The following is an 18,725-nucleotide window of genomic DNA, read 5'->3' on the forward strand; positions in this document are numbered from 1 at the left end:
AGGACTGGAGATAAAACATTTAGGTAACTTAGGTTTTATGGCTCCCACAGTTCCCAGTACAGCGCTACTGATGGTGAATAAGGCATACAGCTTTATAGCAGGATGCTACGGTAGTCCCAATACACATTTTTAAAACTGTAAAATATTTTTGGCAACCTATGGGATGAATATTTGATGGCCTAGTATAGTGTAAAGGATTTAGTGGCAGTCTCTTTGTGAGATCCACATAACTCATCCATGGTTTCTCTCTCATCCCTAACTCACACTGAGAAGAAGTGTGAATGCATCCGATGAAGTGAGTTGTAGCTCACGAAAGCTTATGCTCAAATAAATTTGTTAGTCTCTAAGGTGCCACAAGTCCTCCTTTTCTTTTTACTGAGAAGAAGGAAACTTTTCTCTGGCAGGTGGATTTAAAAACTAAATGCCAGCTGTTTGGTTGAAACTAATCGAGAGGCGGGGGGGGGGCGGGTTAGGGTAAATCTTTCAAATAGATATATTTACACACATAGATATACAAGAGGCTTGGCTTTTCTAAGAGAACCCTAATCAAAAAGTATCAATGAATATCAGTAGAAACAGGGCACCCAAATCCCATAAGCCCATTTGAAAATTCCAGTCCTAGTGTACCAAAGTTTTTTTGAGTAGTAGGCAGTGGTGTGCTATAACATTTGGTAGTATGGCATACAACGCATTTTTAGTGAACAAATTTTGCACTAAACTTTCCATCCTCACAAAGAATTTGTGCTGCTAGCTGTGTTCTATCATGGGCAATTCGATTCTGCATTTGCGTGCCTAGGTGGTCCGACATTTTTTAATGACATTCCACACAATGGCGTCCTCCATCTGGTGTGACCTTGCACGTATGGTTCATGCAAGATCACACCGCGCAGAGGATGCCATTTTCTTCTACAATCTGCATTTGGGGGCCAGACGGAATCATCCCCTGGGCCAGATCTGGTGCACAGGCCACCAGTTGGAAAACGTTTTTGTGAATTCTGGGGCATGCAAAGGATGCATTCTACACATAGACGGCACACCTCTGATAATGGGAATACTGAAGACAATCTGCAAGCTGTAAACTTCTGAGATGTTATCAACTGTAACACACAAAACTAGAAAATTAATTTTTAAAAACATTCTAAAGAAGAGTTTAGTTTTCTGAAGGAAAGTTCAGATGTCGAACTCTAATCAGAAGCAATCTTTCTAACAACAGAAGTGACTATGACCTTGAATCTAGTGGCACAGACATGACAGTGTAAAAATAATGCAATTCACCCTCATTACAATATGATCTTTGAAAGGTCAGCATTTAAAATGGAAAGGGTTCTAACATCAGTGAATGGTGTTGGTTTCATGTAATTGAGAGCCATAGTATTGGGCCTTGTATCTTGGTTTCTGAAAACCTTATAAATAAGGATGGAGAGGATATACATTCCATTCTTCAAGGTGTATTTTTTGTTCAGCAAAGACTGCAATTTTCAGTCTCTTGAAAACGTAATTATAGATAATGTTTGCATCAGTAGCAAGAACACAATGAACACATGGGGCATGAAAACTCCACTCAAATCGTAGCCTCTTAGGCGACGAAATTTGTCTCCTGCCAAGTGGAGAGGTATTTTGACAAGCTAATATTCAGTCTGAAATGACTTGTGCATTATACTAACCCATGCACGAATTCTACTTCTACTTTTTTCCCATAATTCTACCGCATCAGGAACCTACACATAAATCAGAACAAAGATGAACTCAAGATTCTTTGAAAACCTGATGCCTATAACATTTTGCAAGAAGGGAAGTCACTTTACTCAGAGATGGAGTAACCAGGTGCTGCTTAACAATGAGAGGAAAGTTGATGTCAGAGCTAATGGGGCCCGTTGTTTGCAAGAATATAAGAAGCAGAAATCAAAGCTTCAATTTGTCCTGTAGAGTCAAGCTCAGAGTGAATAAGATTTTAGGGGAAAAAACGAAACGTATATGTTTGATCTCAAAAAAGAAATCCATATCAGAGGAGTTTGGCATTGTGTAAATTAACTGTATCTTAAATAAAAATGTCTAGTACATGTCTGGCTCTGCCGTCTCAATAGTAAACCAGAATCAGCCTGAGGCATAAGTGATCTTGATGTTGCTTTGGTGCCCCTTTCAACAGATTGATCCCTCAGAGTGCTTTGAGCTCCTCAGAAATTAACCTGATTGCACACTAAAGTGTATAATATGCACACAGGTTTACAGCCAAGCAAAGGGAGAAGGTGGACATTTTCACTTCAGAGCAAACAACAGGCATATGAGTTTGAGTCTCAAAGGCAATTCAGGTGGCAAATCTTTCTTCATACTAGAGACTGGATAGACCTACACATACATGTAGAGTAGTGGTCCCCACACTTTTTACCTCACGCCTGCCCTTCCCCGTAAATGGACACCGCCTTTTTCGGGAGCCAGGGTCGGGAGCCAGAGCTGGGCCATGCTCAGGGCCAGAGCTGAAGCTGAGGGTGGGGGCTGGTCTGTGACCAGAAGCAAAGCCAGGTTGCAGTTGGGGCCTAAGGCTGGGGCCGCAGCTGGGAACGGAGCTTCGGCTGGGCTGTGGCTGGGGGAGGGGCTAAGGCCACGGCCGGGAGCTGAGCCACAGCCAGGTGCAGCACCATGGCAGGGCTGGGAGCAAGGGGCCAAGGCTGGGGCAGTAACTGTGGATGGGACCAGGGGTGGAGCCAGGAGTGGAGCTGCATCCACGGCCGGGACTGTAGCAGAGCTGGGAGCAGAGGGGGGCTGGGTGGCAGTCCCTCCCTGCCCCTGAACATTCCTCCATGCCCCCCTAGGGGGCACGCTCCAGTTTGGAGACCATTGATGTGGAGCTTGAACCTGCACAGCACATGTAAGGAGTATTGTATGGATAAACACAGTGAGAAAAATACTGAGGATGATCAGTAAACCCAGAAGAATCCAGCATTGCCAAGTCCTGCCGTATCTGATGTTTCACTTAAAAGCCCTAGCTCCTGGAGTCATGTGCTTAGAGGAGAATCTCAGCTTTCATTTTATTTTAAAAAGTACGTTCCGGTATTAGGAAAAACTTCTTCACTAGGAGGGTGGTGAAGCACTGGAATGGGTTACCTAGGGAGGTGGTGGAATCTCCTTCCTTTGTGGTTTTTAAGGTCAGGCTTGACAAAGCCCTAGCTGGGATGATTTAGTTGAGGATTGGTCCTGCTTTGAGCAGGGGGTTGGACTAGATGACCTCCTGAGGTCCCTTCCAACCCTGATATTCTATGATTCTATGATTCCCACTGTGGTTGCAGATACATGATAAAAATGGTGCCTCCCCAAAAAGGTTCCTATGGATGTTCCTCGTGCATCTTAATTATATGACCACATATATTAATTGTACTGGTGAAAACAAATATCGTACATGACAAAGGATTAACAAAAACACCTTAATGTTTAAGCAATTTCCAATACAGAAAGCTTAACCTAGTATGTTAAAGTTTTGGAAATTCCATCATTAGTTGGAGCTGTAACACATTTTATGAGGTCTTGATATGGCCCTCTATACAGCCAGCTGATCCTCCAGCTTAGCAGCTGGGGCCTGTGTGAAGGGGTGTGTTACACAACTCACACTCAGATACGGGCGGTAGCAGGACACAATTTCTGATTGCAGAGAAAATGAGCAGATTAGCAGCACTTTACAATGAAAATCTTCAACAGGGGCTGCCATTTTCTCCTACTTCTCAAACTACTGCTCTGATGCAGCTGGGACAAATCTCTTATTAGATTATGGCGAAAAACAACCTAACCATTTTAATTAAGATGCATTATATTTTGGCCAACAGAATTTCTATTACAACAGCTCTTTCATAATAACAACTAATTATTATTATTTCTATTAGTGCATAAGACTCCCAGTCATGCATCAGGATCCCGTTGTGCTAGGCGCTGTACAAACACAGAACAAAAAGATGATTCCTGTCCCAAAGAGTTTACCAACTAAGGGCTGGTCTACACTGAAAAGTTATACTGGTGCAGTTATGTCATTCAAGGATGTGAAAAATCCACACCCAAGTGCTGTAGTTAAGCCTGTCTAACCCCCAGTGCAGACAGCGCTAGGTCAACTGAAAGAATTCTTCCACTGACATAGCTACTGCCTCTTGGGGAGATGGATTACCTCTAATGATTGGAGGGCTTTTCCCATTGCTGTAGTAAGTGTCTACACTGAAGTGCTAGAGCGGTGCAGCTGCTGTGCTGTAGCATTTAAAATGTAGACATAGCCTCAGCACACAACAAGAGAAAACAGACAGATACAGTTAGGGGATCACAAGGAAGCAATGAGACAATACTGGTCAATTTCATAGGCAGTGGTCTTAGCACACCAGAGGCTAACTCGTCAAGTTTTTTGTTGGCATCACAGCAAAGGAGAGTGCTAAGAAGGGATTTGAAGGAGAACAACAAGGTAGCTTTGCAGATGTTTCTGGAGAGCTCCTCCCAAGCCAGAGGAGCAGCATGGGAGAAAGTACAAAGGTGCTTCTTTGAAAATTTAAGAAGCGGACAATGGTGACTAATATCACTGGTCAATCAGAGGCAAGTGTCAACATCTCAATAGTGAATGAGACTCAATAGGGTAGGTATAAGTGATAAAGGGCCTTGAAAGTCAAGATAAGTAGCTTATGTTTGATGGGACAGAGAAGGGTGACACTCCCCAAGTGAAGGATGAAAAGAGCAGTCAAAGGTAGGAAAATGATCTTTGCAGCAGCATTCTGAATGGATATGAGTGGGACAAGATTATATTTTTCAAAGCCAGAGAAAAGGATGTTACAGAAATCAAGACACAAGACCATGAGAGTCTGGAAGACAGTTTTAGCTGTATGGATGGCATATTGAAGTACTATATTCTAAATTTACTTTTTTTTCATTGGCACTATGAGAGTTTTTCATTATTTACAGTATGTTTTCAGATGGAAAGGGAGTGTTGTTTGCTGGCTCTTGGATACTTTATTTTTTATCTTTAGTTATTTACAGATATATTTCTTTTTCAAATGCATTTTTAGTTTTGGTTATTTCCTGCTAAGTTTTCACAAAGGACTTCAGGAGTCACACTTTAAATGTATCATCAGCATCATCATGAGAATTTTGCATATTCAGGGTTTGGGGATTTTGCTTTCTGGGTTTTTTTTTTAAACTATTTTTTCTTGCCTTTTAATGCACATTATGACATTTAAAATTAGTATATATGGAGCTCAAAATATTTTCTCTGCTAAGTTTGCATCATTTCTAATGTTTATACTATGAACACCCATATAAAGCACATAGCATTCTTCCATACTCACAGGGCAGCTCTCCCAACACAAATATGTACCTCACATGTAAGCTCATGTCTGGCACAATACGCCCCCCTTTTCCCATTCCCACACACCAAATACATCTGTCCATCCCACATACACTTGTCCTCTACCTGCACCCATCCCCATCCTGACCTCTTCATATCCAAGAGAGCAAACTAAGAGAAGGACTGATTGACCTGAGCCACCTACAGGGCTCTTCACTCCCTTTCTCGGAGAAATAAGGGATCTTTTAAAGGCGCCACTGGCATCTCCTGTTCCCAAAGGGAGTTCAGGACCAAAGAAACACAATGATAGACAGCGGCAAAAAGTCCTGTGGCATCTATAGACTAACAGACGTACTGGAGCATAAGCTTTTGTGGGTGAATACCCACTGTTACAGATCCAGACTAACACAGATACCCCTCTGATACCTAATGATAGACAGGTGGCCAGTGTGCTACAAGGGAAAAGGTCGGGCCCCCATAGAACCTCTCTCTCTCCAGGAGGCAGCCTCTGGCTCTCATTTGGGCCAAGCTGAACTGCATCTTGCTAGATCCCCTGTACCTCTGCAGCAATAAGTAGCTTCCTGTTCTCTCCCCAGATGCACATACCCGATGGTGGTACGATGGGATCCCTGCCTGAGCTTGGGCTCAAGGGAACTATCCTGCCCTCACAAGGAGTGCACGATCAGTCCCGAAGTACACAGATGTGCCCACTCAGCTTGCTCAAAGGAAAAAGCAAGGAAGAAGTGGTACCTAAGGATTCTGGAGTAACATATTATCCTGCAAACATGGACAGCAGTCAGTATGGTTAATGACTTCACAGGCCCAATTAAGCCTCTTTTGCAATATTTCTGACTCATGTATTGCCACGTGTTCTAAAAGGAAGGGTTTGCATGACCTGCTGAGGTGTTTTTTTATTATGATGAATTATTTGTATTACCCTAGAGAAGGACCAGGACCCTACTGTGCTAGGTGCTGTACAAAGACAGAACAGAAAGACAGTCCCTGTCCCCAGAGCTCTGTGCTCTGCAATGTAAGAAGAGTTTAAGCAGATTCAAGTGAAACCCTAAATACTGAAGTACTGAACAGCATAATAGAGTCTGTGGAAAGAGCAGACTTTTAAAGCTGCTCAGTAGTCCCATTTCAGCCATTCTTTACATATACACATATCCTTTGGTCAGATCTCTAGTGTGTCAGAAGTTACTAGACGGCAGAGAGAAAACAGAGGGTAGAGGCCCTATGTGTACAGTAACAACATCTGAGGCAGTGTTGCAAAGTTGCCACCCCAACACATTCCCTCCTGGCTGGATGTGGCACTGCTGCACTTTCGCCTCAGTTTCCCCCAACGTCCATAGGGCCCTCCAGCTAGACCACTTGGCAAGTCCTGCCCCTTCCAGGGACACAGCGTCCTTTACTCAAAGTCCAACAAAAATGTATCCAAAACCAAACAAAGGGGAAAAGAGTGGTCCCCATAAAAGCAACCAGAGATGTATTTCATTCACACTAAACTAAGTCTATACACTGGGATAGGCCACATTACACTGCCCATAACGTATCTGGGTTCAGGTCAATTTATTCCTTTTCAACAAGGGCAGCACATGTGGAAGACTCATCTATAGTAAGGTAAAAGTTGAGTTAATTGCTCAAAGGGGGCTAGGAACTATAGCAAAAATGTGTGTAATGTGTCAACACATGGATCTGTACTTGGTACCAAGGCACAGGGAGTACAAGGCCAAATTCTGCATTTCTTACAGAAGCAGAACTCCCAGGAAGTTCAGCAGGAGTTTTGCCTGAAGACCAAAAAGATATGGTCCATAGTAAAATAGAGACAACACTGCTTCAGAAGTCCAATCAAATCTCCCTATTAACTCTTTTTTCAACTCATTTCCTTCTTCCCATATTTTTTATCTTCTGCAAATTAAACCTTAAAACTAATCACACTTTTTGTTTTCTCTTCCCTCCTTACCCCCCATTTAATTCCACAAAGAAGCTGGTAACTCAGATACTGCTGGGAGTAAAACAACCAAAGCTAAGCTTCTGCTCACTTGGCATGTTTAGCACTGACCTACTTCAGTGCTCAAAGGAAAAAGATGAATCACACATCTCTGTTTTAGACTATGAGAATTGTGTTTGCTTCTTTCCATGCTGAGAGCATCTTCCTGTGCCCATTCTATAATTAGGGATTCTGGTTTTGAGCTTAAGCTGAAAAAGGTCTATGAAACAGCCCTAACAGGAAGTTTTCAAGAATCAGTGGCAAAAACTAACCCAGAAAATGGCCAGATTCCTTTCATGCTCTGTTCATATTAGCTTGCATAAATGACAGCCCATGTCACTTCCTGTTCATGGACTCTACCACTCATGCTTTGAACAGCAGTGTGATACAGTGACGTGTGTCGACCTGGTTACATAAAGAGTGAATACATATCATGCAAACAATAAATAAAACTGTTTTAAAAAGTAAAACATATACGTTTTTAAAAACGTGTATATTTCTTGGCAAATGAAATGACCAAGTTGGGGTCAAACTTATGTAAGTCTAATGCAAATGAACCTATAAAAAAGTTTTCATAGAAGTGGCAAAGCAATCGAGCAACTTAAAATAAATGTTGAAATGGAGAAAAAATGGAAACCAAAAACTCGAATCATCATCTATAATGATGTGAAGTAAGAGCAGAGCCCAAAGTAGCAGGAGGATAGAATATAGGTCATGGTTGCCATGCTCCAAAAAGCATACTTGGTTGGCTCCAAATTCTACTTGTGGTAAACTTGCAAGCAGGTTCTGTCAATAATTGGTGTGGTCACATTTCACTGTTGTTAAGGACGGTCTGGAGGAAGGAGACCTGACAGACCTAAACAACTGAACGAGCCAGAAAAAGCATTAGGAGAATCCCTTGATTTTGCAGATTTTCAAAGACCACTGTCCTCAGCCACAAGTTAAAAACTTTCAATTGCCTGAGACCATTTCAGGCACATGAAGCAAGCACACTTATCTGACACCAGGCTGTGCATTTTCTGTGTTGTTTTGTGTCTGCAAATCAGAGTTAGCAGGAAAATAGCGTAAAAAATTACCAGGGAAGAGCCAGGATTGAGTAGACAAGAAGGCACCATCATGACCTTGGGCGGGGATGCTGTTAGGATCTTCATTACTTATTAGAGTTGGGAGAGAAAGGATAGCTCTATTCAGCCAGGGCTCCCATTCAATCTTGAGTTGCTCAAAGGACACATAGTGCCCTCACAAAACAGTACAGTTCTTGATAGAGGGAGCATCAGCTGTTTCAACAGGAACTGTCCCCCACACCCCCACCTCTCTGAAAGCAATGAGCTAACACAGGCCAGCTAAAGATAAGCAGCAACCATTAATCTCATTAACGTAGAGTTGAGATGTTCATTCCTCATGCTACACTTATGATATTGTTTAAAAGTTACTTGCCACAGTCTTTTAATATCAATGCATTGAAAAGCTGCAGCCTTAGTGCTGGGATGGTGAGACACCAGCGAGAGTGAGAAGATTTGAGACCTTTTTGTCCGGGTTAAACTTTATTTATTGTAACATGGTGAACTATAATCATGCTTCCTACATGTTTCTACAGGAAGCACTAGATAATTTGCATGGGTTTGCACCTGAGTCAACCAATAGGTGTTTTTGTGTATGTGACCACAGTCTTATCTGGAAGACCAAACTGATTAACCTCTAACTGTCTATGCCATGTGTAGTGACGACTCTTCAATAAACCAATTATAGTTTTGTTTTATAATGACCAGTGTTAGGCATGCTTAGTATATGGGTTACTCCTATAATAGCAAACATCAAAATACTCTGCACCTTTCTAGCAACTACTATTTCCAAGTACTATGCAAACATCAACAAGGGCCAAACTGTGCCTCCATTTCTGCAGTGGAGCAAGGAAGGAATGGGTTGCAAGCGCCCCCTTTGTCCCCAGTGACAGACATCTGAATGGTGGCTAGCAGTGCAGGAAGGGAACCAGGCTCGGCATAGTTTGGCAAGGCAGGAAAGGAAGGTTCCATTCCCCCTTTCAGCATTCCAGGCAACGTGGTGGTGCTGATGTGCTTATGTATGGACCTGGCATATCTTACTCCCTCTCGTGAGTTGCAGGGGAAATGAGTTACAATCTCCTTCTCAAGCTGCAAAACGTGCTGTCCCTTACACCAGGCAGTGGCTCATTATGTCACGATGACTTGGTCCTCAATTAGGGGCCTGATGCAAAAGATTTGGAAGTCGATGGAAACATTTCTATCAACTTCCATGGAATTTTTAATCAGGCCCCAAGTCTCTCAACACTAGTATGAGATAAGTATTATTATCCCCATTTTACAAATGAGGACACTCGGGCAAAGATAAGTTAATTAACCCTCTGGCACAGAAGGGAAGAGAACCAGGATATTTTGCCTTTCAGTCCTGTGGTTTGAAGGCAAGAGACCATCCTTGCTCTCTGTTAAATGTAAGCAATTGTTTGAATCCAAAGGAAAAATAAACCAATAAGCACTGTTGGTACAGTATGTAACTCCTTTGTGAATTGGCTCATCTAGGCATTCATTTAAATACAGTAATTAAGATTTAACACAAAACAGAAGCTGCTTTCAGATGTCATTTTTAAGGCCAGATATCTCTTCTTTATTAATGTTATAATTTTGACTATTGGCAGCTGATTTTCAAGAATCAAGCTGTGAGCAAGGAGAATACATCACTGAAGTGTGTCATATTTATGTAATATAGGCTCACAGATGAAGAGAAATTGATTACAAATCTGTAACTCACTGGATGGATAAAACTGCATGAGTAAATCTCAGGAAGATTTATCTGGACCATAAGAATGAATTTATAGTTTCAGAATAATTCAGCATCTGCCATTCTCCTTTTACATTTACCACCACACAGAAAAAACACAACACAGTTTAAAGCTTTCCAAAAACATTTCTGAAAACCTTTACAAAGAAAGCCAGCAGCTTACTGAAAATGAAAAATGAAATCCTGGAGGGAAACAAGTGGTTCCATCACTTCACATCTGAATACAGAAGCACAGGAATGTGGGTGAAGCAATTATACAATGATGATTCTAAAGGGGAATAATTATTTCACAATTACCTGAGAGCATCACATTTATTGCTCTAATTAGTTTTTATTTTCTAAATAGGCTTTCTAGTTCCTGCATTTTTCTTATATCTATCAAGGGATTTTTTTTCCAGTTTACCTCCCCCACACCCCACCACCCCCACAAGAAATAGCTTTGCCATATATCTATATATCACTGAAGCTTTCTATATTCTGTGACCTTCGTTAGTTGCCTAACCCCCACAATTACTATATTTAATCAAAGAAAATCCTGCCACAAGATATAACATACTTTGTGATTATACAAATTGAAAAATAATAATGCACTACAGGAAATGTGGGATTGCTGAAACAAAAAGACTAGTCCCTCCACATTGGACATAAAGAGTTTAGATGATATGCACGCACTGTAGCACATCAGTGACTTCTTTCATTCTCCAGAGGGTTATTTCTTGTTGAAATGCATTCCTTGCATTCCATGAATTTTTAAAAAGCTGAGATATTTTTGCATAATTTTCTCCCCTATCATTCGTGTGCAATATTTTTAAACAACATTTGGGATTAATTATGAAACTTTATCTCCTTAGCCAAGATGACTATAAAATATCAAACAATTAACTGAAATATTTAGAATTATGAAACTTTTTTAAAACAATCAGTAATTGGTGTTTAATTTGGATATCAAGAAGTAGAAATAAAAAACCTATGTGATTATTAATATGTTGTGAGGGACCTTACTGGAAAAATATATTTTAATAAGACTTATCAGATACTGAACATTGCTAGTACAGGAAGCCTGCTACAAAAATTGTAGGAGAAAAAATGTTAAGTGACCAAATAAAATCTTAATTATTGGGTTTTTATCTGAAGATCTTTTTTCCTTTCTGAAGCTTTTTATCTGCTCTTTCAAGGATATTTTTTCCCTTTTCTTTGCTTTCCATCGATGGACACCAATGTAACCTCAGCTGAGCAAACTACAATTAAGTAGCAAGTCATAAGAATTAAAATAATACCGCTAACCAAATCAAAGAAGGGACTGTTTTCCAAGATACCAACACAAGGTAAGGTTACGGTCTGAGAGAATAACTGATACCAACATACACATTTTCAGCTGGCAATTCATGTTTTGATGTCTGACCATAAAATGAGCTAGCAAACAGACTACTTTTGGCTATAAGTGTCATTTCCTAATGGGGTATCATTTTATTAAATTCACTTTCGTATGGCATGCTACAGAATGGAGTTCTCACTGAACGTTATTTGTAATGTGTTTTGTGTGGGGTGTGTCCACGCGCACGTGTCTTGTGTGTGTGCGCGCACACGCACATATTCCACATAAATAATGAAATCTCTTACTCACGAAATTCTGTCTAGCTAATCCCTTGTAAGGCAAAAATATAGTCTATGGAAAAATATATCCTCACTGCTTGCTTAATTAGCGTATTGTACGTACATATATATTTGACTCATCCTTGAGATGAGAGAGTCTCAAATTCAAAGACTGGTTTTTATGGATAATTTATGGCAATTTGCTAAGGAACCCAATCAGTTGCATGTGGCCTTATTCTAGACCCCTCCGACGACATCAGTATCATGTACTTTAATGATTTTATTCACAGCCATCAAAAGTGAAAGTGAACCCAAGTTTGTCCCTCTAGTCAGTAATAATAGATAATACTAATGTTAAGCTATCCCATTTAATCCAAATTTCTCAATAGAAGTAAAAATCTTTGGTGGTGGTGTAGTAGACAACGGAGCCTGATCTCTAAGAAATTCTCAGTAATCTGATCTTCACAGCATGTGATTTTAGAATCCCAAATTGCATACGGAGGTATCTTTTCGAAGGCATTCACTAAGCAAGTTCAGTTAACTTATTTACTAGATTATGGTTCATTAACAAATTTGTTTTTTAAAATATTCATGTATATTTAGGCCTTCTCTTTGAAGACCAAAAGTTGCCCATTACATATAAATAAGCAACGCATGTGGACCATTAATAGGTTGTAATACAAGAGATCAGAAGTTGTTTGGCTGTTGTGAGGTAGATCAATAACTAGTTAAAGTTCTTTCTTCAATCTGTTCATGATAGAAGTAGTGTCCAGCTTCCCATACACTGCCCAAAACCAAGATATTTTTGAATTTGAAATATCATTAATCATGTCTTTAAAACCCTTTTTTTCCCCATAAGGAATTTGAAAATTTCGCACAACAAAATTAATTCATATTTAACTTACTTTGCAGGTTGTTTTGATTCTCTTAGTTAATTATTTAAAATACATGAAAGCAAGTAAGACCTTTTAGTTTACAGGTGAGCTCAGATACCAAATGTCATATTTTCCTTAAATCTCCCAAGTCAGGAAAAAAATAGTAAAGTACTAAGAAAAAAGGCGGTATTTAAAAGTGGTAAGTTCTCTTACCTTGTTGGTTATTAAATACAGTAAATAACCCATAATTATCAAGTAGGTCAGCTAACTTTCAAATAAGCTACTAAAATGCATTGACAAGTATTAAAATAATGTGGTTCTCTCTGTTACTTGTTGAACTGAAGGATGAGATTGAGCAGTAGAGGAAAGAAATAATTTCTTTTATAGATACTTCTTAAATACATAGATGTTCTGGAAATGTAGTTGGTACTGTACTGTACCGGTTTACTTAAAAAAAACAAAACCCCAAAAAACAAAAGTTATGAATTTTTCAATTCTTTAGAAGGGGTCAAGTGAATAAAAATGCCAATTTTTAGCTGCTCGTTGGTAGCTACTATTCTTTAAAATAGGGCATTCCTGCTTGCTAAGACTGAATTAAGATATGTTCTACAGGAAGATCATCTGGCAAGGTTAAAAGTTTTGTTTAAGATGATAACTTTGTGTATGCTCTCCAATACATTGTGCCAAAAGTTGAAACTGTTTTATACTCTGATGGTGTCACTCTGGATGTCTGGAACAGGCCATTTTAAGGGTAATATGCTTACATGACAAATGGCCCATCATGTGCAATCAATCTCTAAAACTATGCGTAGCAAAGCCTCCACATTTCATTTACTTTAAAATTCTTTTAGGAATTTTTCTCCCTTAGCAGATACCAACTTAGTCTGAATATTAACTTATATGCGTGGCAAATGATCCCTGAAAATCATAACACTTCACAGCTATTAGATCAGCAGAAAGCAAAGGTTTCTTATTATGATGGAGCAACAGTTCGAGAATTTGTCATAATTTGGTCAATAAAATCTAGTAAATAAGCAAGTTCTCCTCTCTCAGGCAATACACAATACTTACTTATACTTTCTCAGGCAATATACAATTCTCCTCTCTCAGGCAATATACAATACTTGCAGCTTAGAGGACTAAAGTTTCCAAATAAAAGAACAGATTAAATAGCATAAAAAATGCCAAAAATTCTCCATCATTAAGACATGAGTTTTTGGAGATATACTTAGAAGAGGCTGAAGTATGTCTAAAATAAGTTGTATTGTTTTGGACAAGCAATAGGACCTGCGTCTGCAGAATGATTATTCTGTTCAGGATATTCTAGAATACAGGATAGGAGTTTCCTAGAGAAATGTATAAAGGCAGCTGCAGAAGGAACAATTTCACATGGTACTCACCCTTCAAGGGGCAAGAAGAAGATAGATTTACATAAGCCTAAGTGACAACTGGGGCATTATCAAATTCAGTTAACAGACCCATGGAGTTCAAAGATGTCTATTAGCAATATCTTTTCTGACTGACTAGAAGGAGAGCAGGTAGGAATATGATCAAGCTGAGATGATGAAAACAAGGTAATTCTTGGCTTTGACAGGTCATCTCGAAAGACTGTTAGAGAAGCTATCTGAATGTTTAGGCTGTAACTTTGCACATTAACGTATGCTTACAAGGTAATTTATGTAAAAGGAGAGAAATATAGATCCTTTCAAATTAAGCAGTAATGGAATGGTGTTAATAAACACAAGCAAGAAATTCATTATTTTAATTTAAGATTACCTGAATTGAGACACTGGACTTGGTCATTTATGCAAACACTTAGCCATTCTTCACAGTAAATGAAATGACTGGAATGGTATCGGTCATCCACATGAATTGTTTCCTCCCTTCCCTTTTTATTAAATCTCAGAGGCTTGAACAACTGGCTACCATTGAATACTTCTACTCAAAAAGCTTCTTACACTAGGAAAAGAACATAACACCTTACAAGAAAGTTTGTTGCCAGCAAAGTAAGTAATAAAACTCAGAATGGTCTTACAACAGGGTGCAATATACATGATGATTTGGGAAAAACAAGTTGTAGATGGCAGTCATTATTTCACATACATAGCTTTATTTACACTTCAAACTTAAGCACTACTTCCATCGGAACAGATATGGTATATAGCCAATGGCAAAGCCTCTTACCTGATTCTAAAAGAACTCAACACTTTTATCATTCTGACTACAAGAAAAGCATCAAAATAAAAGGCATTTTAGGAATGTTTAATACAATAACATGGTATTCAGTTTTCATACATTTCCCCAATTGGTTACTTCTTTCACTCTCTTTTTATTTTACATGCCCGGAGTACATGAAAATACTCACCACTTGACAATGCCTAACCGGATGATAATAGAAACTTTTAGATCAAGATTAATAGGACAGACATAAATTGGAGGGATACTTTTCTCCCTGAAATTCCAGCACTGGACATGTTCCAATAAACCTTATCAGTGGTTCCACTACATATGAAACAACCATCCTCACATTAATTAACACTATATTTACCATAAAACCATTGGGACTAAGTCAAAACTGCCTCTAATTTCTGCACTATGCTACACCTAGCTATTTTTACACTTGATTATTAGTATTTCATGTGAATCGGAAAGGGAATTGCCATTGCAAATCCGAGGCTGGACTAGTGCTTAATTTTTATAAGTGAATCTTTATTTATACTACTGAAGGAAATAAGCAACTTGGCATACCAACACCAAATTTAAATGATACATGCAGAAGACAAATATCTGTATTGGAATTCTCACTGGGCAGAAGAGTGCATTTATTTATGCGAGGTTTGTGTGCATTTTTCCATATTGCATCAGCAGAATATAAAAATCATACTTATCTTTCTCTTCCTCCTCCCTCAGCCATCGTTATCAATCTGCCTCCTCAGAATACTAAATATAAGACATGCATCTGCTGCCTTTTTGGGGGGCCAGCAAACTACGTATCACAAAGCAATTTTAAGTTACCGGGGGGAAAAATCCTTACTCTCCCTTAAACACTCCTCACAGAGACTCCCAGCAGCAAGTCAGAGGCAAAGCCAGTGCTTTGTTTATATGCCCAACCCTCTAAGAAATATGAATGTTAAAAAGCTCCCTTATTAGAGGCAGAGGAGCTCAATTTTATATCTGTACACTGTCAGGCATCTGAATCTCTACTTACAGTCTGTCAGAAACTAGCAAACGGCTATCAACCATCATCTCCGGAAGAAAATCCAGCTTGAATGAAGAAGTCATGTTCTTTTCTGTGCACACCGTTCTGGTCTGGCAAATAAGAATGTTTCTATGCTTGTCTGATTCAACAACTGTGCTGGCCAAGAGACAGGCAGGGACAGGTGCGAGAGGCCTCCCCAAGGCAGCAGCCAGAGTCAGCAGTTGTCACATTCTCTCCCCCTCTTGTTTTCCTCCAATCCCCTCTGAAATCTACTGCTGAGGCAACTGTCTATAGAACACCAGGTGCTGAAATGGGAGGCGGAGCCTCTTTTCCACTGCAGCTAGAGTTTAACCCATGCACCTCCGTAGGTGTTCACAATGGGTTGGAAAATGCACGTGAAGAATGTAGGCAAGATAAAACCTTGTAAAACGACTGGAAACTGAGAAAATCTGTGTGTAGATTAATTGCATTACTTCCTTTAACCTTTTACATTTTCCAGCAGTAAGAGCAATTATGACCTAAAATATAGTTCAGGAAGTCGACTTCTTGTTGTTAAATGGAAGTGGACAGCATATAGTCTCATCTAACTAAACTTTAAAAAGTAAAATGCATTAACTCCGTAAAAGCCATTAAAATATTCAAACCAATACTCATTACACTGGCAAATAAATTAACTATTAGCAATCCTATACAATTGAATGTTTTGGACACACACACACACACACACACACACATTACATTGGGATAATGCATGTTCCCATGTAAATACAAATCTCAGTATTGTTAATGAGCCTCTTGTTAAAAATAATTCCACTTCTGAAATTTATAAAACATGCTAGTTAAAACACAAACAGCTCTCACAGTAAGAATATTAAATTGCCATTTAGTGGTGGAAAGATAATTAGTATATAACCTGAAAACATTAGAAGCATTGAAACAATACAAAGACAATTAGTTCCTCGGTAATGGCTTTATATATTCAACATTCCCACATCCAAGGCTTGGCTTCCATTAAGCTTAAACAACCATTTCAGGTTTATGGTAGCAGCCCATAGGAATATGAAGGGTGAAAATATCTTCTCCGCTAACCATGATAAAAAGTAGTCATTCTAATAACAATGGCAATCATTTTATATATAAATCTGCCAAAATCCTTGCCCCCCACTGACATACTTGGGAGTTCAGCACAGCTGATCTAGAAAACAAATAATCAAGACACACACAGAAATTTATACACACTCACCCAATTACTAAAACCAAAGTGAAAAGCTGTGTACATTTTCCTTTATGTTCTTATACTTGTTTGCTCCAATGTAATGCAGCTCTTGGCAAAATAATTGATGTTTACAAAGATTACAGGGTGATCTGAGGACTCTAGCTAGACAATTTGTTATTGCTACTGTATTTTCTTCTCCTTCTGAGTCTCTTTTTTACATTTTGTAATTTTGGATATAACCAATGAAAAAATCAAACAAAATGAAGAAACAAAAGATGACTACATTGGGCACATTTCATCTTTAGCATTTCAAATTTTACACCGAAATGTACTCCTACCGATCAATACTATAATTCGGGCCAACTGTCATTTACCGTTAATATCCAACAACGTGGACTAATTGTAAAAAGTTTATTTCACTGCTTAAGACATTTTATCATTCCCAAGTAGAAGAAAGAAAGAAAAACCCTCAGACTGCTAGACGTTTTGCCTATTTTAGAAGTTTAAAGAAAAAGGGCTCAATTAAAACTGTTGCTCTGACCAGCCTAGGAGAGCCGAAAACCTGAAGAAATAACTTCACAGTATTATTAAGCAGTTCTATACAGGTCCTTTTATGCCACCCTCATCAGCATCCTATCTGCAAGCAAACCCACAGAGTGGCAGAAGAATCAGTGTGAAACAGAAATGAAGGAAAGTCAGCACAACTTTCTCCGGCTGGCTGCAGCCCCCTGCCTTTTGATCTGAGGCCTTCCTGGTGGTTAATCCAGCCTAGACTAGAGCTGGATTAACTTTCAATTTCAAAATCTTGCAACTGGAGAAGGGGCAGGTTTTAGCCCTGACGAAGCAGGCAGAGAGCTCAATAAGGATGAAGATATTATTTAAAATAAGAAGTCTCCATCACCATTTGACCCTTTGGGGCCTCACCCATGTGCTTCCCGTCACACAAAGTTTTGTGATGCCTTCTAATTTCAGACAAATACAGAGATTCCTGGCCCTCAAGCTTTACATGGGTCATTTAGGAAGAAGACGGTCTTAATGAATAAAAAATTTCACCTTAAGTAAATCAGTTCTTTGCATCAAAAGGAGGGAAAATCACAAAGAATTGTGCTCAAAATCTGCATATGAAATAAGGAGATATGTATATATTTGTCCCTTTCTTAAGGTATGAATGCTTAAAAATACTTCATTAAAACATATGTTCTTTTGAAATATTTATTTTCCTTTTAATTACATGTGAATTAGCTGGAAGACGCTGTAGGGAAGCCCTCTTACTGACTTAAGCCTTCTCAGCAGTTTGTTAAATTCTAGCCTCAAATCCCTTGAGGGAATAGTGGATTCAAAGCAGCTTTTAATCATACTATAAGGAGGGTGAAGTAGTATGTAAGTAGGTCATAGCAAAAGCATTACAAGTGCATAGGTTATTGCTTTATTTAACAACTACAGTGTAACACACTTTTCAAAGCACATTTGCTTTTGCTATTTAAAAGTTAGAGGCAGGACCAGGGTCAAATACAAAAGGAAACCCACTCTGTAAAAGGATACGGAGATTTTAATCAAGAAAAGCTTATTTGGGAAGGGAAAGAGAGAGCTGTATTTGAAGAGTTTAATTTCCAAATATAAATAATGTAGTGGCTGCATATTCACTTAGTATAGTATCCAGAGGGTAAGTGAAAAAAAAAAAATCCTAGTGTTTCACACAGCAATATTACAACCATGGTTCTCTGTTACTTTTA

The 18,725-nt window shown here is 39.1% G+C and overlaps 1 protein-coding gene across 17 annotated transcripts in view; it reads right to left on the bottom strand.

Moving 5' to 3' along the window:
• CELF2 (CUGBP Elav-like family member 2) overlaps positions 1-18,725 on the bottom strand; it is a 701,166-nt gene that overhangs the window by 286,567 nt on the left and 395,874 nt on the right. For 3 of the 17 annotated variants that reach the window (XM_084628171.1, XM_084628170.1, XM_084628176.1), the window contains exon 1: positions 15,786-16,030. The exons of the other annotated variants lie outside the window; for them this stretch is intronic. In XM_084628171.1, coding sequence (XP_084484297.1) covers positions 15,786-15,859 — 74 coding nt within the window. In that variant the 5' untranslated portion in view covers positions 15,860-16,030. Of the gene's footprint in view, positions 1-15,785; positions 16,031-18,725 lie in introns of those variants that run through there. 17 annotated transcript variants of the gene reach the window in all.

This window comes from Lepidochelys olivacea, assembly GCF_965140295.1.
Source record: "Lepidochelys olivacea isolate rLepOli2 genome assembly, chromosome: 1".
In the NCBI taxonomy this organism is placed as follows: domain Eukaryota; kingdom Metazoa; phylum Chordata; order Testudines; family Cheloniidae; genus Lepidochelys; species Lepidochelys olivacea.